Raw genomic sequence first — 23,216 nt, forward strand, 5'->3', positions numbered from 1 at the left:
TAGTTATAGATGCAGAGAAAGTACCTGACAGCATTCAGCATACATTCATGATAAAAACTCAGCAATATGGGAATTGAAGGAATTTCCTTAACTTACCACAAGCCTGTGTTGAACATTATACGCAATGGTAAAAGACTAAAAGCTTTTCTTGTAAGATATGACACAAGACAATTTTCCCACACTCTCCACATCTACTCAATATATAATAGAAGTATTTTCCATAGCAAATAAGCAAGAAAAAGATATCAAGGGTCCAGATAGGAAACGAATCAGTCAAGATCTCACTGTTTGCTTATGACATGATACTTATATTTAGGAAATTCTAAAGACTACAAAAAGCTAGAAACAATAGATTTATGTAGCAAAGTAGCAGGCTACAAAATTAATACATAAAATCCATAGCTTTTATAATATAGTGAACATTAAAAGCAATCCATTCACAATTGTACCTCAAAAAAACAAGTACCTTGGAACCAGCTTAACAAAAGAGGTGAAAGACTTATACAAAAAAACTACAAAACACTCTCAAGTAATAAAAGAAAATACAAGGAAATGGAAACATAAACTACTCATGTGGATTAATATAATTAAAATAACAATAATTCCCAAGAAGTTATATAGCTTTAATGCAATACTTATAAGGATAGTCATGCCATTTTCAAAGAAATAAACCAAATACAATTGAAATTCATATAGAACAATAAGCCTCCATGAAGAGCTAAAGCAGTCCTTGGGAAAAAGAGATGGGAGGCATAACTTTCCATAACTCCAAACAGTAAGGCAGTAATCATTAAAACAGCATGGTATTTGAATAAAGATAGACCCTCAAATCAATGAAATAGACTTGAATATTCTGACACTGATAATGGGGCAAGAAATATAAAGAGAAGTAAAGAAAGCATTTTCAACAAGTGGTGTTGAGAAAATTGGCCAGTTTACAACTGGTCAACATGCAAAACTAGTCAGCATGCAAGAAAGTGAACTCTCTTCAACACCATGCACAAAAGTCAAATCAAAATGGACTTAAAATTTGATACTAGACCTGAAACTACAAGGATTATAGAGGAAAACAAATTGAGCACTCCTATGTTATTGAAGCTAAAGGCATCTTCAAGGATGAAACACCACTGACCCAGCAAGTAAACAAATAAGACTACATTAACCTAAGCAGCTTCCTTTGAGGTCAAAGGAAGTGGTGACTTGGATACAAAGAAAACCCATGGAATAGAGAAACTGTTCACCTAAGAGCCATCTGAAAAGGGGATAATATCTAAGATATATAAGGCACTGGTAGAGCTTAACAGGAAAATAAAAACATCTAGCTATACAAATATAGAATGAAGAGATGAACAAATATTTCCTCAAAGAAGAGTTATAGTTGGCAAAACACATGAAACAATGTTCATATCATTTATCATCAGGGATATGCAAATTAGAACAAGATACCATTTTACATCACAGAGACTGGCACACATCAAAAACAAGAACAACCAGAGTTGACAAGGTATGTTGTGAGAAAAGGACTGCCATTTACTGCTGATCCAGCTTTTTGGAAGAAATTGAGCTTCCATATGACCCACCAATACTATTCCTAGGAATACATGCTAGGAGACCAAAACTACTGTAGAACAGCCCTTTGCATTTCTGTATTTAACACAGCGCTAGTCACAATAGTCAGAATATGGAAACAACAGAATATAGAAATAACAATACCTTATAACTGATGAGTGGCTAAAGTAACTGGTACCATACCACACAGCTTATAGGAAAAATGAAATGAAATTTGCTTATACATGGATGGATACGGAAAGTATTATGCTGAATGAAAAGAGTCAGATGGAAAGGGATAGATGTACAATGATTGCACTCATTTGTAGGATATAAAGAAAAGATAATTTGGTAACAATAACTAGAGTCAATAGAGCTGAGGTACAGGAGGATCTGTATGGTAGGAAGCTTGCTATAAGTAGTGGGGGAATGTTGTTTGGGCAGAGAAAGGACCACTATGACAATGAAAGTTGGGACTGCTTTTTATTTCCAGTTCATTTCTGCTCTATTTTTTCTTTCTGGCTACTTTTGGCTTTTTATTGCTCAAGAGTTAGTTTCTGAAAGGAGATAAACTGATATACTTGATATTCCTTCAATAAAAATATAAGTATATTGCAAACTATAGTATCTAAGAGGGAAAAATGAGAAAGAGAAGTAAAATTCTTGTCCAGAGGCAGGTGGATAAGGGTGGGTGGGAGAGAAGAGGGCATCAGGGAGGGTGAGAGGGATACTGTTGACTTTGGTGGCAGGAAAGTGAAGGTTGTTATACATTGTATGACTGTAACTCAATCAGGAACAACTTTATCTGTGGAAAAAAACTTTTAGTATGAAAAATCTTGTAACCATGATATTTGTTTGTTTATTTATTTATTTGTTTGTTTGTTTATTTATATTTTTGGTTTTTGGCTCACACCCAGCAGCGCTCAGGGGTTACTCCTGGTTCTATGCTCAGAAATTGCCTCTGGCAGGCTCGGGGGACCATATGGGATGCTGGGATTCAAACCACCGCCCTTCTGCATGCAAGGCAAACACTCTACCTCCATGCTATCTCTCTGGCCCCAATAACCATGATATTTAAATAAAAATATATAGCTTTAAAAAATAAAAAAAATTACTATTAAATATAAAAAGATGTTTGAAAAAGACCTGGTGGTAAGTCACTTGATTTGCCTGCCTCTGAATCAGTTTTGATCCCTAGAACCACATATAGTCTTCCAAAACTGCGAAGAGTTTTCCTGAGCACAGAGCCAGAGGTAAGTACTGGCACTTCTGGATGTAGCTTCACTTCCCAAAATTCATTTGTTATTAATATAATGTACTTATTAATAGCTATATTTCATATATTATCATTATATATAAATTATCATAAAAAGTTGACAATAGGAAATAGTTGACAATTAGGAAATAACTACAATTTTTCAAACAAAAAAAATGATAATATGGATTTAGAGGACTTCTACTGGGGCTAGTAGGTTCAATCCCCAGCATCCCTTTTGGTCCTCTGAGTCCTACCAAGAGAAATTCATGAGTGTACTCATCAGTAACTCCTGAGCACTTTCGGGTGTGGACTCCCTCCCCCGCCAAAAGTTGAATTTTATTATTGGAAAAGTCTTCTAAATTTGAAAAGGTCCAATTCGTTTATTTTTTCTTTTGTTGCCTATGTTTTGGGGTCTTTGTTATGAATTCAGTGTTAAATACTGTCTAATGCTGTATTAATGCTAAAGAATCCAAGACCTAATCAAATCCACCCTTTTGTTTTCCTCTAAAAGAGCCTTGTAGTTTTATTTGCTACATTTAGTTGATCCAATTTGAGATAATTTTTCTATATGGTAATAAGATAAAGGCAAACATTCTTTTGTATATGGATAGAAATGTTAGTTATTTCTCCTTCATTTATTAAAAAGAATTTTCCCCTTGACACAAATTAGCTGACGAGAGAGACATATTTTTTTAATTCACCAGTGTCTTCCGTTCATCTATATGTCTTCTTTTTTTTGTTTGTTTGTTTTTTGTTTTTGGGCCACACCCAGCGATGCTCAGGGGTTACTCCTGGCTGTCTGCTCAGAAATAGCTCCTGGCAGGCACGGGGGACCATATGGGACACCGGGATTCAAACCAACCACCTTTGGTCCTTGGATCAGCTGCTTGCAAGGCAAACGCAGCTGTGCTATCTCTCCCGGCCCTCATCTATATGTCTTCTATGCTATTATCTTTTTCTTGATTATCTTTTCTTTGTAGAGCTCGCTGCTTACAGCCCTCAAAAATTATTAGATAAAACTTTGATGTAAAAAAGCCCTGAATTGGGGCCGGAGAGATAGCACAGCAGTGTTTGCCTTGCAAGCAGCCGATCCAGGACCTGAGGTGGTTGGTTCGAATCCCGGTGTCCCACATGGTCCCCCATGCCTGCCAGGAGCTATTTCTGAGCAGATAGCCAGGAGTAACCCCTGAGCATAGATGGGTGTGTCCCAAAAACCAAAAAAAAAAAAAAAAAAAAAAAAAAAAAAAGCCCTGAATTACAGTTCAAACTTAAGGCCTGGTCCTCACAACTATTGATAAAACTTTTCAATGTATTATGGTTATTGAGGCAAAAATCATTAAATGACATAGGAAAGTAGCTCAGAGTAAAGATCCAACCAAAGATACAGTTTCTCTACAGAAACCTCACAACCTCACAGTAACCCATTTTTAAATTAAAGGAATAGCACAAGAGGAAAGAACCAAGTGCTTAGGACAAATAGAATAAAGAAATGTAGGTTTGGGAAATAACCTTAACAATATGTAGAAATGACTGGAACCTAAAGGTGTGAAGGTTTATATATGCAAGAATAAGTATTAAAACTTAGCCTTTATTGTAGTTACTAAAAATTGGGAACAGCTCAAATATCCATTAACAGATGAATGATTGAACAAAATGTAGTAGTATTCTTGTAATGGAATACAACTTAGTAGTACAAAACAGTGAGCTACTGAGACAGCAATAGTATGGATGCTAAGAATAAGTCAAATGGTATAATGTGTGGTTCCATTTATTTTACATTCTGGAAAAACAAAACCATGCAGATAAATTAGATGAGTGATTGTATTGGGCTACTTTAAGGAGGCATCAGATAAGAATGATGAAAATATTCTCTATGAACATAGATGACTTTATGGTCTAAGTTTTTAAAAATATACAAAACTGTAAATCTAAAATTATTTATTTATTTTTGGGTTTTTTGGCCATACCCAATGATGCTCATTAATTACTCCTGACTCTGCAGTCAGGAATCACTCCTGGCAGTCTTGGTGGACTATTTGGAATGCTGGAACTTGAACCTGGGTCAGCTGCACGCAAGGAAAGCACTTTACCCACTTTACTATTGTTATTTTTCAATTATATATAAATAAATCCAAAACAAATACTTTTGAATGCTAGTACTAAGTGCAGCTGCTGGTGGAACAGTGATTAGTAAATTGGATTCTACCCCCAAAGACATCGTACTTGTTACATAGCTTTTCCATTTTTATTTAAAAATTTTAGAAGCTTTGAAATTTTTACCAACATTTTATATGATTTATGATTTGTGTACTTAAATCATGAAACTACTAATCCTTGTTTTTATAATGCATGCTCAAATACTTGATGGAAAATTGTTGAGTTAATTTAAATTTCAAAATTTGGATTACCAATAAGATCAGGCTTAACTTTTATCTAGTAAACTAAAAGATTGACATGATGGTAATAATAGCTAATCCCTAGTTTTTGTTGAAACAAGTGAGAGACTGATTTCACAAGCATAAAAATAAATCTGTTGCTTTCTTTTACTTAATTTTCTGTAAGTGCAAAGTGGTGATGACACTTCTATTTACCTATGTCAGGTGATTTTTTTGTACTTTTTGTATGCTATAGTTTGAACAAATGTCTTGCCATGTGAATCATGTTCCTTGGCTTAGTTGGGAATTAGTGATGTTGATTATTAATTTTGTAAGAGATACTTAATTTCAGCTTTGACCAGTTAATGTTCACCTAATTTATAGAGTCAAGTAGTATATAGCTTTTCATCGTCAGGATAAGTCTGTCTGCCAATCAATATGATAGTGAAATCAAAGGTAGTTTCTTCATACTATACTATAATACATATTTTTCAATCTGCTAGTAGTAAGGTTTATTATCAAAACATTTAAATTATATTACACACAATCCTCTCATGGTGAAGTTGAACAAAAATCATCAAAATACTACATCTGAGGGTTTTTTCCCATTCATATAAACTAGGAGAATAATTATCTGCTGCATCTGGGGAAGTGGGATCTACTTTGTTTTGTCTTAAGCACCATGATTACTTTATAATACTGTTAGTGATAGAGCTTCATGTATACAATGTTCCAACACCACACCCTTCCTTAATGTGTTTCTCCTTCAGCACTGCTTCATTGTTCAGCCCCCTGTCCCTTCTGCCTTCCAATCTCTATCATGTTAAACTCTGTTCTGAAGATTAGGTTCTGTTGTCTTTGAAGATTTGATATTCTTTTGTCATGCTTCTTTATATACCAGTATAAAAGAACTTATTCTGTCTGGCCCTCTCCTTTTGGCTAACTTCCCAGTATGATACCCTCCAGTTTCATCCATGTAGTAGCAAATTACAGTGGTATAATGCAGTGGTATAGTGGGGAGCATAGTTGCCTTTCATGTAGTAGCCAATTGCTTGATTTCATCTTTTTCTTTTTGTTGTTTTATTGATTTTTGCACTGCATCCAAATGTGCTCAGTGTGTACTCCTGACTATACTGTATATAATCACTCTTGGCATTGCTGGGGTACTGTAAGCAGACTGACATCTAATCCCAATTGACTGCATGCAAGGCAAGGGCCTTACCTTTGAGTTTATCCCTAGTTGACGTATTCAGCAGAGATAGTGGAGTGTTAATGTATTCTACTACTATATTGTTGCTGTCAGTCTATTAGCAGTTATTGTAAATATTTTTTTTATTGTTCAACATTAGGTTGAGTATACATTGAGAATGAGTCTTCTTGATGTACTGAGCCCTTGATCACTAAGAAATGAGTATCCCTGTCCTTTATAATCTTTGTAAAATTTGAAGTATTATATTGTATGATATAAGTTCAGCTACCCCAACCTTTTTTTCTGAAGCAAACATTTTTTTTTTTTTGTGGTTTTTGGGTCACACCCGGCAGTGCTCAGGGGTTATTCCTGGCTCCATGCTCAGAAATTGCTCCTGGCAGGCACAGGGGACCATATGGGACGCTGGGATTCGAACCGATGACCTTCTGCATGAAAGGCAAATGCCTTACCTCCATGCTATCTCTCCAGCCCCGCAAACATTTTTTTTATTTTATTTTAAATAATTCTTTTATTTGAACACCATGGTTATAAACATGTTTATAGTTGGGTTTCAGCCATAAAACTTAAATTTTATGATTGACACCCCAGCCTTTTAAATGGAATTATTTGCTGTCCAGCATTTGATTTTGAGCCTGTGTTTACCCTAATTAGGCAGCTCTCTTATAAGCCACAGCAAGTTGGACTCACTTTTCTGATCGATCTTGCTACTTTGAGTCTCTTAATGGATCTATTTAAGCTATTGACAATAAGATCATTGACATAAAGGAATTTATTGTCATAGTTTTATAGAAGTTATGTGTGTTTGTGAAATTTTTCTTATCTTTTAGAGGTTCTCATTACTATTTCTTATGGTTTTGACATAAATTTCCTAAATTTATACTTGTCTATTAAACTTCATATCATTCCTTTAAATGTGAGTCATAACTAGTTTAATTTTGGTGAAGAAGTTTGTTTTTGTTTCTTGGGTTTTTCCCCCTTTCCCCCACTCTGTACCATCATTCTCTTCTGGTCAGTTGAGTTTCATTGATATGTTTCTGTGAATCTTAAGCGAGTTCCTTCGTATGAAGATTTTTCTTTGATCTTGTGCTTATAGTATTCTGTCTCTGCTTTGACTTTTGTCATTCTGGTTAAAATGTGTCATAGATTTTTAAAATTTATTGTTGTCTGTTTTCTTTGGGACTTGGCTTCTTATGTCTAGGTGCACATACTCCTCAACTCTGTCAAATTATTTTTTGTGATTTCTTTAACTAATGGTTCATTATTGAATTTGCCTTTCAGTTCCGTAGAATTGTAATGATTTTTATATTGTTCCTCTTGAATTATCTCGTAGTCCTCTGATAGTCTGTTGAATTTTTCCAGACTTTATCCTGGAAAAACTTTGTTCTCATCTTTTGTTTCCTAAAGATCTCATGCATCACATGTGGAGCTTAACAATTTTTTTCCTCAGCAATCCTTTTCTGCTGCTGAGTCCTTCCATTGAGTTTTTTATTTTACCAGCCATACTTTCCAGTACTTTCACTTCTGATTGTAGTTTTCTCATTTCTGCTCACATATTTTCTTATAATTTGATGAATCCTGTGTCATCATTTTTATGCACTTATTAAACATCTTTTTTTCCAGTTTTATAATTTTTTATTATGAATTATGAGAACAAAAGATGCAAAGAAAGAGGATAAGGTAAAGTTACAGTGGAAGGACAATCACCCATAACATAATTATCAGAAGAAGTCCCCTTGCTGATATCTTAACTTTGAACTTTCACCAAAGAAAGTTAAGATAAATAAAACAGAATCCATGTGCAATTACTTTGTCCCTCAAGTCCCCAGATTGTAGCACATTATAATATTTCTTAACAGCACACAAGGCAATCTAAAGCCATCAAACTTACGTAACTCCTTAAACATTAGAGGCATAGTATTTTTTACATTTCCATGTACATGCATATTAGCTTAAGTTAACCTCAAATTTTAAGTGGGTGTGTTTTAAGTATTAGAGTCAAAGGAGCACAGTAAAAACGGTGTTAGAGTGGCAATTGTTGTTTGCATAGGCCCACCAAAATATGAGAGGCATGGAAAGGAATAGCCTTGGCCTAAATACAAAGAGATCTTACCCCTGAAGTTTCCTGGCATAAGATCAGCTCTAGGCCTCAGGAAAGTTATCGTTCGCTCCAAGACATTGTCCGTAGCGCCAACACACTTATCACACAGTCTCTGTTGTCGGTCTCATGTTTCTGTATTAAAGATTCTGGAGTCTGCATGTCCTACATTGAAGTCATGATGTGGAGTGCCTTCTCGTTTCACCTCACCATGAAAGGGGAATGCAGGAAGCCCTGTCCTGTAAGCAGGTTGTTGTTGTTAAGTCTTCTCAGTGTTAAGGGAAGTCTCTTTTGAGCAGGACAATGTCTGAGCAGTGGTAGAGTCTTCCGTGGTAGAGGATTGCTTCCAGGTGATGTTATAGACAAACCTCACCATAAAGGGGCAATACAGCAAGCCCTGTCCAGTGAGCAGGTCATTGTTCTTGTTGTCTTCTCAGTGTTAAGGGATGTCTCTTTTGAGTAGATCGATGTCAGAGCAGCTGTAGGGTCGTCCCTGGTACAGGAATGCCTCCGGGTGATGTTATATACAACCTTGGATGTTTTGTAAATGTCTTCTGTAGATCAAGGGGTAAATGGAGAATGCCCATTCTTCTGAGGTCTGTGCCAGGTCTTTATGTCAATGTTCAGGGTGTAAGGTCTCATTGCACTACAAGATTTGTGTGTTCCCATTTCTATTAGATAAGAACTTATTAGTATGTATAGTATTTTCCCATGTTAGTGTGCCTACGCAAACAAGTAATAAAGCCACGTGGTGCTATCAGATATATGGGGGCATAAGAACATTTCCAACAAGACCCATGACTTGGTTCAAACATAAGTATTAAACTGAGGGATTCTTTCACACCAAATTCCATATTGAGCAGTTCACAAAGAGAAGATAAAAAACATGGGGGGGGGGATCATCACTGTATAAGAAAGTATTTAGCAAAAGTTATAGCCGTCAAAGAAAACACCCATAAAATGTTGAAAAGATATGCGTCATTTTTATGCCTTTTAAAATAGTTGGGTGGGTGTTAACTCTAGGGCACCACTTTGGTCTGTGAATTAGGACTCAATACTACTTAAGTTAGAAAGGGTAAAAAAGGAGTAATGATGATAGGAGATAAAGAAGTTAAAGAGAAATATGAACTTATGAAGGGGTATGCAAAAGGGCAGAGTACAAAATGGACATTCTGCATACATAAAAACATAATTCAATGATAGTGAGTACTATTAATGTTTCTTGTGAGAGTACTATTAATGTTTCTTGTGTTTCTAATGATTTTGAGAATGTAGACTGGACAGAGATTACCAGTGCCAGCCAAACCTCCTCCTGCTAGACTCCCGGCTCCCAGGAAGGAGAGATCCTTCAAGAAGCTGGGAGACCAGAGGTTCAGAGCCCCACCCAGACCCTCCCTAAGGAGCCGCATGGATAGTGGGGGAAGGCCTAGGGTACCTTCAAGCTCCACCAAGGGACCCAACTCACCAGCTTGCCCAGGCATGTGGCCCGGGGAAGCCCTGGAGATCTGGAGCAAGGCGGCAGAGGGGTGCTGGGGTTACCCAAGTCCCGCACCCCCCCTAGGCCTGGCCAAGCAGGCCTCCGGCATGGCGTGGGCTTGCCAAGCCTCCTCCTGCTAGACTCCCGGCTCCCAGGAAGGAGAGATCCTTCAAGAAGCTGGGAGACCAGAGGTTCAGAGCTCCACCCAGACCCTCCCTAAGGAGCCGCATGGATAGTGGGGAAAGGCCTAGGGTACCTTCAAGCTCCCAAGGGACCCAACTCACCGGCTTGCCCAGGCGTGTGGCCCGGGGAAGCCCTGGAGATCTGGAGCAAGGCGGCAGAGGGGTGCTGGGGTTACCCAAGTCCCGCACCCCCCCTAGGCCTGGCCAAGCAGGCCTCCGGCATGGCGTGGGCTTGCCAAGCCTCCTCCTGCTAGACTCCCGGCTCCCAGGAAGGAGAGATCCTTCAAGAAGGTGGGAGACCAGAGGTTCAGAGCCCCACCCAGACCCTCCCTAAGGAGCCGCATGGATAGTCGGGGAAGGCCTAGGGTACCTTCAAGCTCCACCAAGGGACCCAACTCACCGGCTTGCCCAGGCGTGTGGCCTGGGGAAGCCCTGGAGATCTGGAGCAAGGTGGCAGAGGGGTGCTGGGGTTACCCAAGTCCCGCACCCCCCCTAGGCCTGGCCAAGCAGGTCTCCGGCATGGCGTGGGCTTGCCAAGCCTCCTCCTGCTAGACTCCCGGCTCCCAGGAAGGAGAGATCCTTCAAGAAGCTGGGAGACCAGAGGTTCAGAGCTCCACCCAGACCCTCCCTAAGGAGCCGCATGGATAGTGGGGGAAGGCCTAGGGTACCTTCAAGCTCCACCAAGGGACCCAACTCACCGGCTTGCCCAGGCGTGTGGCCCGGGGAAGCCCTGGAGATCTGGAGCAAGGCGGCAGAGGGGTGCTGGGGTTACCCAAGTCCCGCACCCCCCCTAGGCCTGGCCAAGCAGGCCTCCGGCATGGCGTGGGCTTGCCAAGCCTCCTCCTGCTAGACTCCCGGCTCCCAGGAAGGAGAGATCCTTCAAGAAGCTGGGAGACCAGAGGTTCAGAGCCCCACCCAGACCCTCCCTAAGGAGCCGCATGGATAGTGGGGGAAGGCCTAGGGTACCTTCAAGCTCCACCAAGGGACCCAACTCACCAGCTTGCCCAGGCGTGTGGCCCGGGGAAGCCCTGGAGATCTGGAGCAAGGCGGCAGAGGGGTGCTGGGGTTACCCAAGTCCCGCACCCCCCCTAGGCCTAGCCAAGCAGGCCTCCGGCATGGCGTGGGCTTGCCAAGCCTCCTCCTGCTAGACTCCCCTATTAAACATCCTTATCACTATGTCTCTACATTATCTGAAAGATTATAGAGCTAGTGGTACTGGGCCAATTACTCATTAAACTTGGTGGGTTTCTATGAAGTTTCCTCATTGCCTGTATTATAGTCTGGGGTGAATCTTTGAGTTTCTCCTTTAGAAACTCTCAAAATGTTTCAGATGAAACATGAGTGTTGCTCTTTTCTTTCCCTTGTTGGCCTTTGTCAACACTTCTATTTTTGGTTTGTGGTTTTGAGGTCCAGTTGTGAATTACAGGACTACTTTTAATGCCATCTTGACCTTACCTCACCTTTGATTGCTATTTAGGTTTCTGATTTCTGACTGCCACAACTCCCTTGGGAGAGGGGGAGGAAAGGAGGGAGAGAGAGAGAAAGAGTGAGAGGAGAGGAGAAGAGAGGAGAGGAGAGGAGAGGGGAAGAAAGGGGAGGGGAGGGGAGGGGAGGACAGAGGAGAGGAAAATAGAGGAGAGATCATAATATATGAAACTAGGAATGAGTTACTGTTAGCACTGAGTCCCTAAGGGTTCATTATAGGAGGTTTTAGTATGCAGAATGATATATGAGGCAAAAACTGGCAGTGTGTTTCTGGAAATCTTATAGACCATGGTGCCTAATGCTGGCCTCTATAGGGACAGGACACCCTGAAATGCAGCTGCCCATCTTCCAGGAAAAGATGGGACAGGGAGGAGAGACCAGGAGCTCTAATCTCAGAGGAAGACTCATAGTGTTGAATGGGCTGGCAATACTGGGCTGTAGATGATTTTTAAATATATTGGGTGCTATGTGTGGGTGTGATGGGGGCAGGAAGATGGATGGAACTTAAAATAAAATAAATTAGAAATTGTTAATTTGAAATAAAAGGTAATTAAAGTATTCACTTAAATTTTATATAAAATTGGAGATATTTTATCATATATGAATCATTCTCTAGTTATTTTTAAAGATTTATTTTTAATTCCCAGAGCCATACCTAAATTGTTTAATAGTTTGAAAACAATATCTAAGCTTACCTTTGTGTTTAATAGTAAAAAATGGCAGAATGTGGCCAGATCACAATGAAGGTATCTGATGGAAAGTAATTCCAACAATGAAATTTATTTTCAAGAAATGATTGATTTTCTGTATTTGCTCATTTGTAATAATAATAGATATTAATGTGGATATAAAAACAATAGATATTAATGTGGGTTGTCAAGAAACGTGACACATTCATTTGGACCAGCATTTTTTTTGGGGGGGGTCACACCTAGCAGTGCTCAGGGGTTACTTCTGGCTATCTGCTCAGAAATATCTCCTGGCAGGCATGGGTGGACCATATGGGATGCTGAGATTCGAACCAAACACCTTACGTCCTGGGTTGGCTGCTTGCAAGGCAAACACCGCTGTGCTCTCTCTCTGGCCCCTAGACCAGCATTTTTAACCACTGTGCTGCGGCACACTAGTGTGCCATGAGGTATTGTCTGGTGTGCTGTGGGAAAAATTTCAGTTTCATCCTTAACATGTGGCTTCAGCATGATTGGTCTATTTATGAGCTGAAGCTGTTGACTAAGAGTTACGTGTGCATCTTTCTTCAATTCCTGCCAGAATATTAGCTTTGTGTTCAGCCAAACAGGCCCATGTTTTGTACTGAGTAAGTAAACAGAAATATCACAATAGTAATAAGTAATTATAAAATAATTTTTGTGTTTATTTTATTTCTATTCAAGATAATTACTTTATATATAGTCAATATAGGCACAGAGTTAAAATTTTTTTTAACATTTTCTAATGGTGGTGTGCCAAGTGTGCCAATAGAAAGCCTGTCTGGAGTACAGGCGAGGGTTGGGTGGGGAGGAGGGAGATTTGGGACATTGGTGACGGGAATGTTGCACTGGTGATGGGTGGTGTTCTTTACATGACTGAAACCCAAACACAATCATGTATGTAATAAAGTTGGTTAAAAAAAATAAAAGAAAAAAGTGTGCCTTTGCACAAAAGGTTGAAAAGCACTGATCTAGACAATTAAAGGAAGGGTAGGCACACTTTTCCTATGAATAGCCACAAGAAATATTTTTGAATTTGTGGACTCTTTGATTTTTGTTACAAACCTGGACTTTGTTGCTGTGGTGTGAAAAAAGAAAGAAATGTTGTGTAAATGAATGGCTATGGTGGTTTGAAGCTGGAAGCCATAGTTTGCATACCCTTTTAAGTACTCTTTGGTTTAAACTCAAAATGGCCTACTAAAGAATTGTATTTTATTTATTTTTTATGGATCTCCCAAGCAGTACTTACCATTCTGGTGCTACTCAGCAGATCAGTCTGGACAGTTCAGTGCATAGACCAGGCAATGTGTTATTGCTATCTCTACTCTAGTAGTACTGGTGTCCAAAAGGGTCATGTCCAGTGTTGTGGGGGTAGGGGGATTAAGGTATGCTGATGCTGGGGATTTAAGTTGGGATGAGCAATATCCCTTTGAACTCAAGAATTGAACATTGGGTACAATGTGCCAAATACTAGAAATAGAGTCATAATCAGACAGACATAACTCCTAGTCTCATGAAAAATACACTTACTAATCCATTAGAAAATGCTTTATTTTGTGGACTTGTAATGAAAAGCCCTATCGTGAATTATCTTGTAAAGTAGATAATTCCTGTATATACTCAATTGCTTCTTTTGCATTGCATTATTAATATTTGTGCTGTGTTTCCTTATAAAATATTGGTATTATAGTCTATTTTCTTTTTTAAATAATTTTTATTTTGACCAAAGTGAATTACAAATCTTTCACAGTAATATTTTAGGTACATAGTGACATTGAATCAAGGGCATTCCCACTACCAGCATTGTCTTTCCTCTATCCTTGTTCCCAGCATGCATCCCATATTCCCCCATTTGCCCCCCGGGCTGCTAGAATAAGTGGTCCCCTCTGTGTCTAGCTTGTAGATTGGGTATCAATTCTGTTGTCGTTGGCTTTGGATTTGGTGTAAAAGTCTTATTATCTTTTAAAATTTTTACTCTATGTTCATATGGCTGCTTGGGCTTGGTACCATCCATTATTTTCCCCTCAATTTATGAGGCAGAACAAGATGATTCAAGTTATGTGGTTCTGTTTGAAGGAAAGAAAAAAATAAGGAGGGGGCAAAAATCAAACAAACAAAAAGCTGGGAGGAGTCCTTTAGAGATTATAAATATCTATTTAAGAGAAGAGAGGGGGGAAAAAGGAAGAAAACATACCAAAATACACACACACACACACACACACATATACACATACACACACACAAAACAAAACAAAAACAAAACAAAAAATACCAAAAAAAACCCAGGCAAACAAGAAAAACAACAACAACAACAAAAACAGAAAAAAAAATGAACATCCAAAAAAACAAACAAAAAATCAAACAAAAAACCCAAAAAGCACCACAGTAATAAAGACAACAACCAAACAATAACCACAATCCCAAAATAAAAAACAAAACTAAAAAAAAATTGTGTGTGAGTGTGTATGTTTTTTTGCATAGGTACAGTAAATATTGGCCTAATAGACAGGGGCGCCTCCTACCTTGAACATATGTCATGTGGACCCAACTTAGACTCCAGGTGATTAGTCAGCAGCCATTCAACCCCAAACCCTAGATCCCAGACATAGAACCAACACAGCTCTCCGCAACAGCTCCAAAAACCAAACTCAATGTGGGGCATTCTTTAATACTGCTTTGGCACCAACGTGCACCAGTTTTGATATGACATCTTGACAATGAGGAAATGGCAACAACTTGATGTAAGAGCAGGTTGTCTTATCTCGTCACCTAATGATAAAATGAAATCAGAAGACATGTCATCCTTTGATCTGTGCAAAAGTCAATATCTCTAATTACAGAAGACTGACTGTTGGGGCCAGAGAGATAGCATGGAGGTAGAATGTTTGCCTGGAATACAGAAGGATGGTGGTTTGAATCCCGGCATTCCATGTGGTTCCCTGAGCTTGCCAGGAGCGATTTCTGAGCCTAGAGCAGGAGTAACCCCTGAGCACTGCTGGGTGTGACCCACCCCCCCCAAAAAAAAAGAAAAAAAAAAAACCTGTGACAACCGTGACTGGGCATAGCATATCCTGGGAGCAATAAGAAAGACCCTAGCCTAGGCTTTGGCCCACGATCTGTTCAACAGCAACCAAGATTTCTAATTTCAGAGGTCTGACAGACAACTGCAACTGAGAAGAACTTCTGGAAACATAATAAAAGACTCTATCCTAGACTTCATCCTACGATCAGTGCAAAAACCAAGACTACCAACTACAGAAGACTGATTAAAACAACAGTGATAGAACAGAACTTCTAGAACGGTAAAGAAAGGCACTGCCATCCTAGGCTCTACCCTATGACCTGTGCAAATATCAAGATCTCTAATCACAGAGGCCTGATTTTATCATCCACATTTGAGTGGAAAGTTTCCAGACACCACAAAAAGACCTAGGGAAGAGTAAAAGAGCATGTATGGAGCCTGTAGTTATTTCCATGAGGTATGCTTCAAGGGTGGAGAAACCTATATCTATTAGGCCAAGGAAATTTCCTTTCTAATTTCCCCAATATTTACTGTGCCTATGCAAAAAAAAATTATATATATATATATATATATATATATATATTGTCTATTTTCTTAAAGGTGAATTTGATCAGATCACTTGGTCAGAATAAATATGTGCAAAACTAGAGTTACAGAAAGATCCATTTTATCATTGTGTAGTTTCTTTTTAAATGTCATTGTTTTTGTCATTGTTTCTCAGTCTATTACTCATTATTAACAAATACTGTTTATTTTTGGTGTGTAGAGACCTGTTATCTTCTGAAGGGATAGTTCATCTACATTCAGAAACAAAGGTATAAAAGATACTTTTGTGAATTTAATTGCATTCTGTTGAATTTAGTTTTTAACACTCCTTAATTAAACAATGCAGAGAAAATGGTAGATTCTATAGTAATATGATACAAGCCTTTATATACAAAGATATAATTTATATAGTCTTCATGCTATATAAATGATCATTTCTTATAAATTAATTTAGTTATTTTTGTTGATGATTTAAACAGTTTGTACTTATAGTAGGAAAACTTTCTAATTGAAATTAATGAGTAGTGTAAGGATTTTTAGTTTTCTCTCTAAAGGCAAATTTACTAGATTAAAGACCTTACAAAGAAAAATACATACAAGGAAAGGTATTGGGAAGATTTATTCATTCATTTAAAATATTTACCATACAGAGGTTTTTATACTATGTGCAGGGCATATAGGGATGTGCTATTTCTCTACTCTTGGGTAGATAGGTCAAAGGAATAGTATATATATGACAACCTGTCTGAAGAATACGTGAGAGAGAAAATCTGTGTTTAATGTTTAATGTTCATCTAGCTAGCTGCCTACCTTTGGATCTTTCTGACTCATGTTCCTTGAATCTCTTAGTTCTAATTATATCTATGCTTTTTTCAGCTGTACATATCTGGGGTTCTTAAAACTACAATGTGATTAATTTCATGAAAATAATTCTATGTAGCAATTTTATATTATAGAAAATTATATTACTCAAATTGCTTTTCCTTACAAAAAATTAAAATACAATTAATAGCTTAAATTATTTTTATGTTCCCAAAGACCAAAAACACTGATCCAATAAACAAGGTTAAAAACAAACGACAGTCTACAGCTAAGGGAAAGAAAACAAATTCCAGGTAAGATACATTTTTAAAATGGTTGCTTTCTTTTTTGCTTTTTGTTATTTACATTATCATCATTCTTAATGATTGTTTAACTTTTCTCCAGATCCTTTTACCACAAATTTATCAACTGATATTACATATTATCTACATTTAATAATTTAAGATATTTCAACTCAGCAGTTGCTGACATTAAAAATGTTCTTATAAGCATAATTCTTATAAGCATAATTGACACATTTTATGTATTTTAGATGTTTTTTAGTGAGTTTTAAAAAAGATAATTGGGATTATTATCCAGGTTTTTTACAAGTTAAATTAGTCTTATTTTGAAGACTTAGAAGAACACCACACATTATTGTGTTTATTGAGCTATAGATTGATTTGGCATGGTTTAAATAACACAGTAGTATAATTTTGATTTGCATTATATTGTCTTTTGGTGAAAGGAATAAATAATTATAGATAACAATAAAAAAGACTTATGAAAAAGTAAAAGGGTGGTCACACCTAGAGTTGGTTATACTAGCATACTAGCATTTTTCTTTTACTTTTTTTTTTTTTTTTGCCACACCAGGAAGTGCTCAGGGATTTTGCAGTTTGAAGTCACTCCTGGTGACTTGGGGAACATATAGGATTGAACTGGGGTAGGCTGCATGCAAGCTAACAGGTACTATTATCCTGGTCAATAAACTAGCAGTTTTCAACTAGGGCCCCAAATTGGTCTCCTGGAAGCTCCCAGGATATTCCAAGGGGGCCAAAGTTTAAAATTACATAATGGGGGAGGCACAGAATAAGCTACATAGAATAAGAGCATGTGCATAAGAGCTGAGAAACAGTTATATCTACCAACTTATTGTTCACCATAGATTACATTTGTACATCTTTTACTTACTGGATATTGTTTTTCTAAGAATTCTTTTTTTTTTTTACTTTTTTTTTCTTTCTCATCTTTTTTTTTTAAACCAACTTTATTACATACATGATTGTTGTTTGGGTTTCAGTCATGTAAAGAACACCACCCATCACCAGTGCAACATTCCCATCACCAATGTCCCAAATCTCCCTCCTCCTTTGCTAATGTTAAAAATTAGATTATCCTTTTAAGTAGAGTAAAATACTTAACAAAAGCCTCTCAGTGTGCCAGAGCGGTAGCATAGCAGTAGGGTGTTTGCCTTGTATGCTGCTGACCCAGGATGGACCTGGGTTTGATCCCTGGCATCCCATATGGTCCTTTGAGCCTGCTGGGAGATATTTCTGAGCTCAGAGCCAGAAGCGCCACCGGGTATGGCCCCAAACCAAAAATAAATAAATAAAAGAACCATTAATTCAATGGATTAGGTATCATTTTTCAAGGTTTTTTGAAGTGACTTTTATTTCATATTCCTTCTATTACCTCATTAAAAATTTAAATTTATTTTTTGTTAACTTTGATCCTTATTAGAATGTTTCTTTTTTTTGTTTTTGGGTCACTCCTGGCTTACACTCAGGAATTACTCTTTGTGGTACTCAGGGCACCATAAGGGATGGTGGAGATTAAACCCTGATTCAGTCAGCCATGTGCAAGACAAGCACCCTACCCCTATTCTATACTCTAGCTCCATGTTTGTTAGTGTGGGTAACATGTTGATGACATTGAGCTAATAATTTAATTATTTCTCAGGAGGTATTATTCAGTGTTTGTATAGTTTTGTTGTTTTGATTTTTGGTTAGTCACACTTGGGGATGCTTAGGGGTCAGTATTGGCTCAGCATTCAGGAATTACTCTTGGTGATGCTTGGAGGATCATATGGGATGCTAGGAATTAAACCTGAGTCACAGTTCTGTCATTCTAGCCCAGTGTTTGCACAACTATGGCCTGAATGATACCACTTTATGTAGTTTTCTATAAGATTATAAAAATAAAAGCAACCAGTTGGATTTGATTTTGGAGCTTAAATTTCAGTACTCTTTTTTTTGGGGGGGGTTTGTTTTGGGGCCACACCCAGTGACGCTCAGGGATTACTCCTAGCTAAGTGCTCAGAAATCAGTCCTGGTTTTGGGGACCACATGGGATACCGGGGATCGAATCCAGGTCCATCCTGGGTCAGCTGCGTTCAAGGCAAACATCCTACCGCTGTGCTATCACTCCAGCCCCAATTTCAGTACTCTCAATTCTGATATTCACTTGTTTGGAGGCACTGTCTCTATAAGTCAATGATTGTGAGATTTATAAAAATTTATGGGCCCGGAGAGATAGCACAGCGGTGTTTGCCTTGCAAGCAGCCGATCCAGGACCAAAGGTGGTTGGTTCGAATCCCGGTGTCCCATATGGTCCCCAGTGCCTGCCAGGAGCTATTTTTGAGCAGACAGCCAGGAGTAACCCCTGAGCACCGCCAGCTGTGACCCAAAAACAAACAAACAAAAAAAATTATTACATTTATGAGAGTTCCTGATATGATGAATTACGAATTTCATCATAGTTTAACTTTTATAAATTTGAAATTTATAATCTTTTATTTCTATAAGAGACACGAAGAGGTCACATTTCTTTATACATATATCTAACAATTTATTCTCTATATACTTTTTTAGTATAAAATTGAAATACTCTCCTGTGCAAACTGTGGATGATGTTGCCATTCCAGATGATTTCTCTGACTTTTCTCTTGCAAAAACAATTAGCAAAATTGAAGGGCAACTGGAAGAAGAAGGCTTACCTAATGATATAGATGATGATATTTTTTGTGGTGTGAGTAACAACATTGGACCAGGTATGTTTTCTTGCTGTTTTTTTTTTTTACAGTTCTTTGTAAATATATTATTTTTACAAAATTTTCAAATATTTTGGAAATCTTGCACTTGCTTAAAAATCATCTTGTGGGACATGATAGTGGGAAGAATGAGTGGTATTATAGGCAAGATTATCATTTACAGTTTATTAAGTCATTGAATTCCTTTTACTTAATATCATTCTATTTATTGCCTAGTAAAGATACTTAAGAAAGTACCTTTTTAAAAGATATAAATCAAAACTTACAAAATGGTTAAGTAGCATCAGGTAAAACCATTAAATTTTTCATTGATGTAATTTTCTTTCCTATAGGTTTGTTCTCTGCATACTTCTAGAAACATATCAAAGTTAGATATTCTAAAGACTTTACATTAAAAATAAGCCTCTAAAATAGTTAAATTTATGGGGAGTCATCTATGCCATTGTAAACTGAAAAGACAATTGAATATATATGAATATAGTGAGTGTAACTTTTTACAAGTATTTAGTTCCTCTGTAATATAAATTTTCATTTCAAAATTTAGCAATATATCTTAAAATGATATCTTTTAAAAGTATATCTTTTTTTTTGGCCACACCCATTTGATGCTCAGGGGTTACTCCTGGCTAAGGCTCAGAAATTGCCTCTGGCTTGGGGGGACCATATGGGACACTGGGGGATCGAACCGCAGTCCTGATCCTTGGCTAGCGCTTGCAAGGCAGACACTTTACCTCTAGCGCCACCTCGCCGGCCCCCTTAAAAGTGTATCTTTAAAATTATCTGATTCTGAACTAGAGAGATAATACAGCTACAGCTGTAAGGTGCCTTGTATGAAGCTCACCCCAATCACCCTAGATAACAACACATCTGGTCCCCCAGGCACTGCCAAGTGCAGAGCCAAAAGTAAGGGCATCTGGGTTTAACCCTAAAGCAGACAAATCACTGAGTGTGAAAATCATAATAATTTATAAGTGTAATGATTATTATGATGCATGCTAAAAATCCTATGTAAGTATTATGCTTTTGTTTGTTTTTGGGGCCACTGCCGGTGACACTCAGGGGTCACTCCTGGCTATGCGCTCAGAAATTGCTCCTGGCTTGGGGACCATATGGAATGCTGGGGGATAGAACTGAGGTCCGACCTAGGCTAGCGCCGGCAAAGCAGATGCTTTACCGCTGTGCACCACCACTCTGGCCACAAGTATTATGCTTTTATTATATTTACAGATATAAAAGTTTTGTGGGGTTATTTGTTGGAAGGGAAGTGGAGCAAGAAATTCTTTAATGTTAACTTTTCTTCAGTACTCTCATCCATGTTCCCATTACATTATTCCTGCTCCCGTATATAAGAACCCAAAACAAATGCTTAAAATCACTCCTCTTACCTTACTGCTGAATCACATCTCTGCCACTTTGTCTCTGTATCTTCCCTTTTCAGAATCTTTGACCTAGCTGTCTTGCATAGGGGTGAATTTTTTCTTATCTCAGATTATTGCTTATAATGAGTGGTTTAACAGTCACAGACTTGTTTTGTAAACTGGGGCCAGGAACAGCTAGGAAGTGGAAGATAATGCTGTGGAACTCCAGAAGCATCAGCTCCTGTCAGTAATCTTACAGTTATAGTTGGGGAAAGGAAGAGACAGGAAGCCATACTATTCTGTTCCTTCTGGCTTCTTCCTGATCTAAGGAGACCAACTGCTTCAAATTTAATACTTTTATACTTCGCGTTTTACAGCTAGCACCTTTTGCATGAGAGGCAAGTTAAAAATTAAGATTAGAAGAATCTGGGTGGGGTTAGAGCAGTTTAGATAATTCATGAGCTTCATGCTAAGATTGGGTGCACTTCATAAAATGCTCTGCAGCAGGAAATATGTATGGAGATGTTGTGGACTGCAGAATTTATCTTATTATCGTCTAAGTGACAGTTCAGTGTGTTGATTCAAGGTAAGCTTCAAGAAAACAAAAACTTGGTTCCTATATAATATTCCTATTGTGCCTCGAATGTAAGTTTATTTTTAATATATAATTGTGTGAAATACAAGTGAGTTTTAAGTTTAATTTTCACTTTTATAGGTATTTATTATTAAATAAGGAACTTTGGCTAGCAATGTAATAACAAAAGGTAGATTTTAATGAATTTGTAGAACAAAGCTACATCAGTAAATTGTTAATATATTAATTTACTTCTGTGGCAGCTACAGCTTAATATCTGTGAAATTAGTATGTATGTTATATTCAGTAGCCTTGTATAATCACAGTGCTAGAAAAGATTTATATTTGATTTTGCCAAATATTTGAGGTATAACTTCTCTGAGACCACTTTAAATTCTGTTGGAGTTATTTTGATCCACTTTGGTATATAATAATTCAGTCTGCAAACTGGCTTTTGTAGTTAGGAATCTCAGGGAAGTTTTTTTCCCCTTTTCTTTCATATTGAGATATGAACAGAGCCTTTCTGATTGGTGGATTTATTCTTCATTACCTTATGTCATGGGCATTTAATGTCTTTTTTTGTTATACTTCTCATTAATTTTTTTCTCAAAATTTTGTAATTAAAAAACAAAATATAATCATTTAATTCCACAGAAGCACAGATCAGATTTCTAAAGGCTAAACTCCGTGTTATGCAAGAGGAATTAGATAATGTTGTATGTGAGTGCAATAAAAAGGTACGTTTTAAAGCCCCTCAAAACAAATATCCTATAAACCAAAATATTATAGAAAGCAGTTTTAATTACAGTTTAGTAATAATTTTATTGAGTTAACAGTTTGATATTTAAATTCAAAATTTGTAAATGGTGAACTTTTTATTATATACTGAATTTTTACAGAGCTTAAAGTACCTTAAATACTTGTTAGTGATTCTAATTTCCTACAAGACTTACAAGTGTAAAGCAGTCAGCTTTATTTCTGAAGATGTAAATGGAATATAATTGATTTGTTTTCATGAAATACATATTAATATCTTATCAAAAATCATATGAAGCTCTCTTTTTGTGTTGTTTTTGATAACAAATCTTAAGGATTTTTCACCCGCCCTATAATTTTTATAACCAATAGGAAGATGAAATTCAGAATTTAAAATCTCAAATAAAAAATTTTGAAGAAGATTGTGTGAGACAACAGAGAACAATTAATTTGCAACAGGCTCAAGCAGAAAAATTTAAGACTCTTTTTGAAGAATCAATTAAAAAGTGTGATGTGTTACAGCAACAGCTGTCTTCAATAGAAAGGGTAATAATATTTTTCTAACCTATAACCCAAAATACACTAAAACACTATAGTTGCACATCTGTAAGGCACTGTTTTTGGTTATTCCATTATTTCATTTTATTGTTATAGTATTAAATAATATGTAGTGTTTTGTGACTGACATTCTGACATGCTAGAAACCCTTACTCCATATATTGGGGGTTTTGCTTGATTTGAGGTCACACCTGGATATGCTCAGGACTTAC

The 23,216-nt window shown here is 37.4% G+C and overlaps 1 protein-coding gene across 1 annotated transcript in view; it reads left to right on the top strand.

The window, feature by feature from the left end:
• TEX9 (testis expressed 9) overlaps window positions 1-23,216 on the top strand; it is a 47,412-nt gene that overhangs the window by 11,387 nt on the left and 12,809 nt on the right. The window contains exons 5-10 of the mRNA XM_049772839.1: window positions 16,126-16,174; window positions 16,669-16,677; window positions 16,944-17,020; window positions 19,580-19,758; window positions 22,345-22,427; window positions 22,819-22,992. Coding sequence (XP_049628796.1) covers window positions 16,126-16,174; window positions 16,669-16,677; window positions 16,944-17,020; window positions 19,580-19,758; window positions 22,345-22,427; window positions 22,819-22,992 — 571 coding nt within the window. The remainder of the gene's footprint in view (window positions 1-16,125; window positions 16,175-16,668; window positions 16,678-16,943; window positions 17,021-19,579; window positions 19,759-22,344; window positions 22,428-22,818; window positions 22,993-23,216) is intronic.

Source organism: Suncus etruscus, chromosome 5, assembly GCF_024139225.1.
Source record: "Suncus etruscus isolate mSunEtr1 chromosome 5, mSunEtr1.pri.cur, whole genome shotgun sequence".
NCBI lineage: Eukaryota > Metazoa > Chordata > Mammalia > Eulipotyphla > Soricidae > Suncus > Suncus etruscus.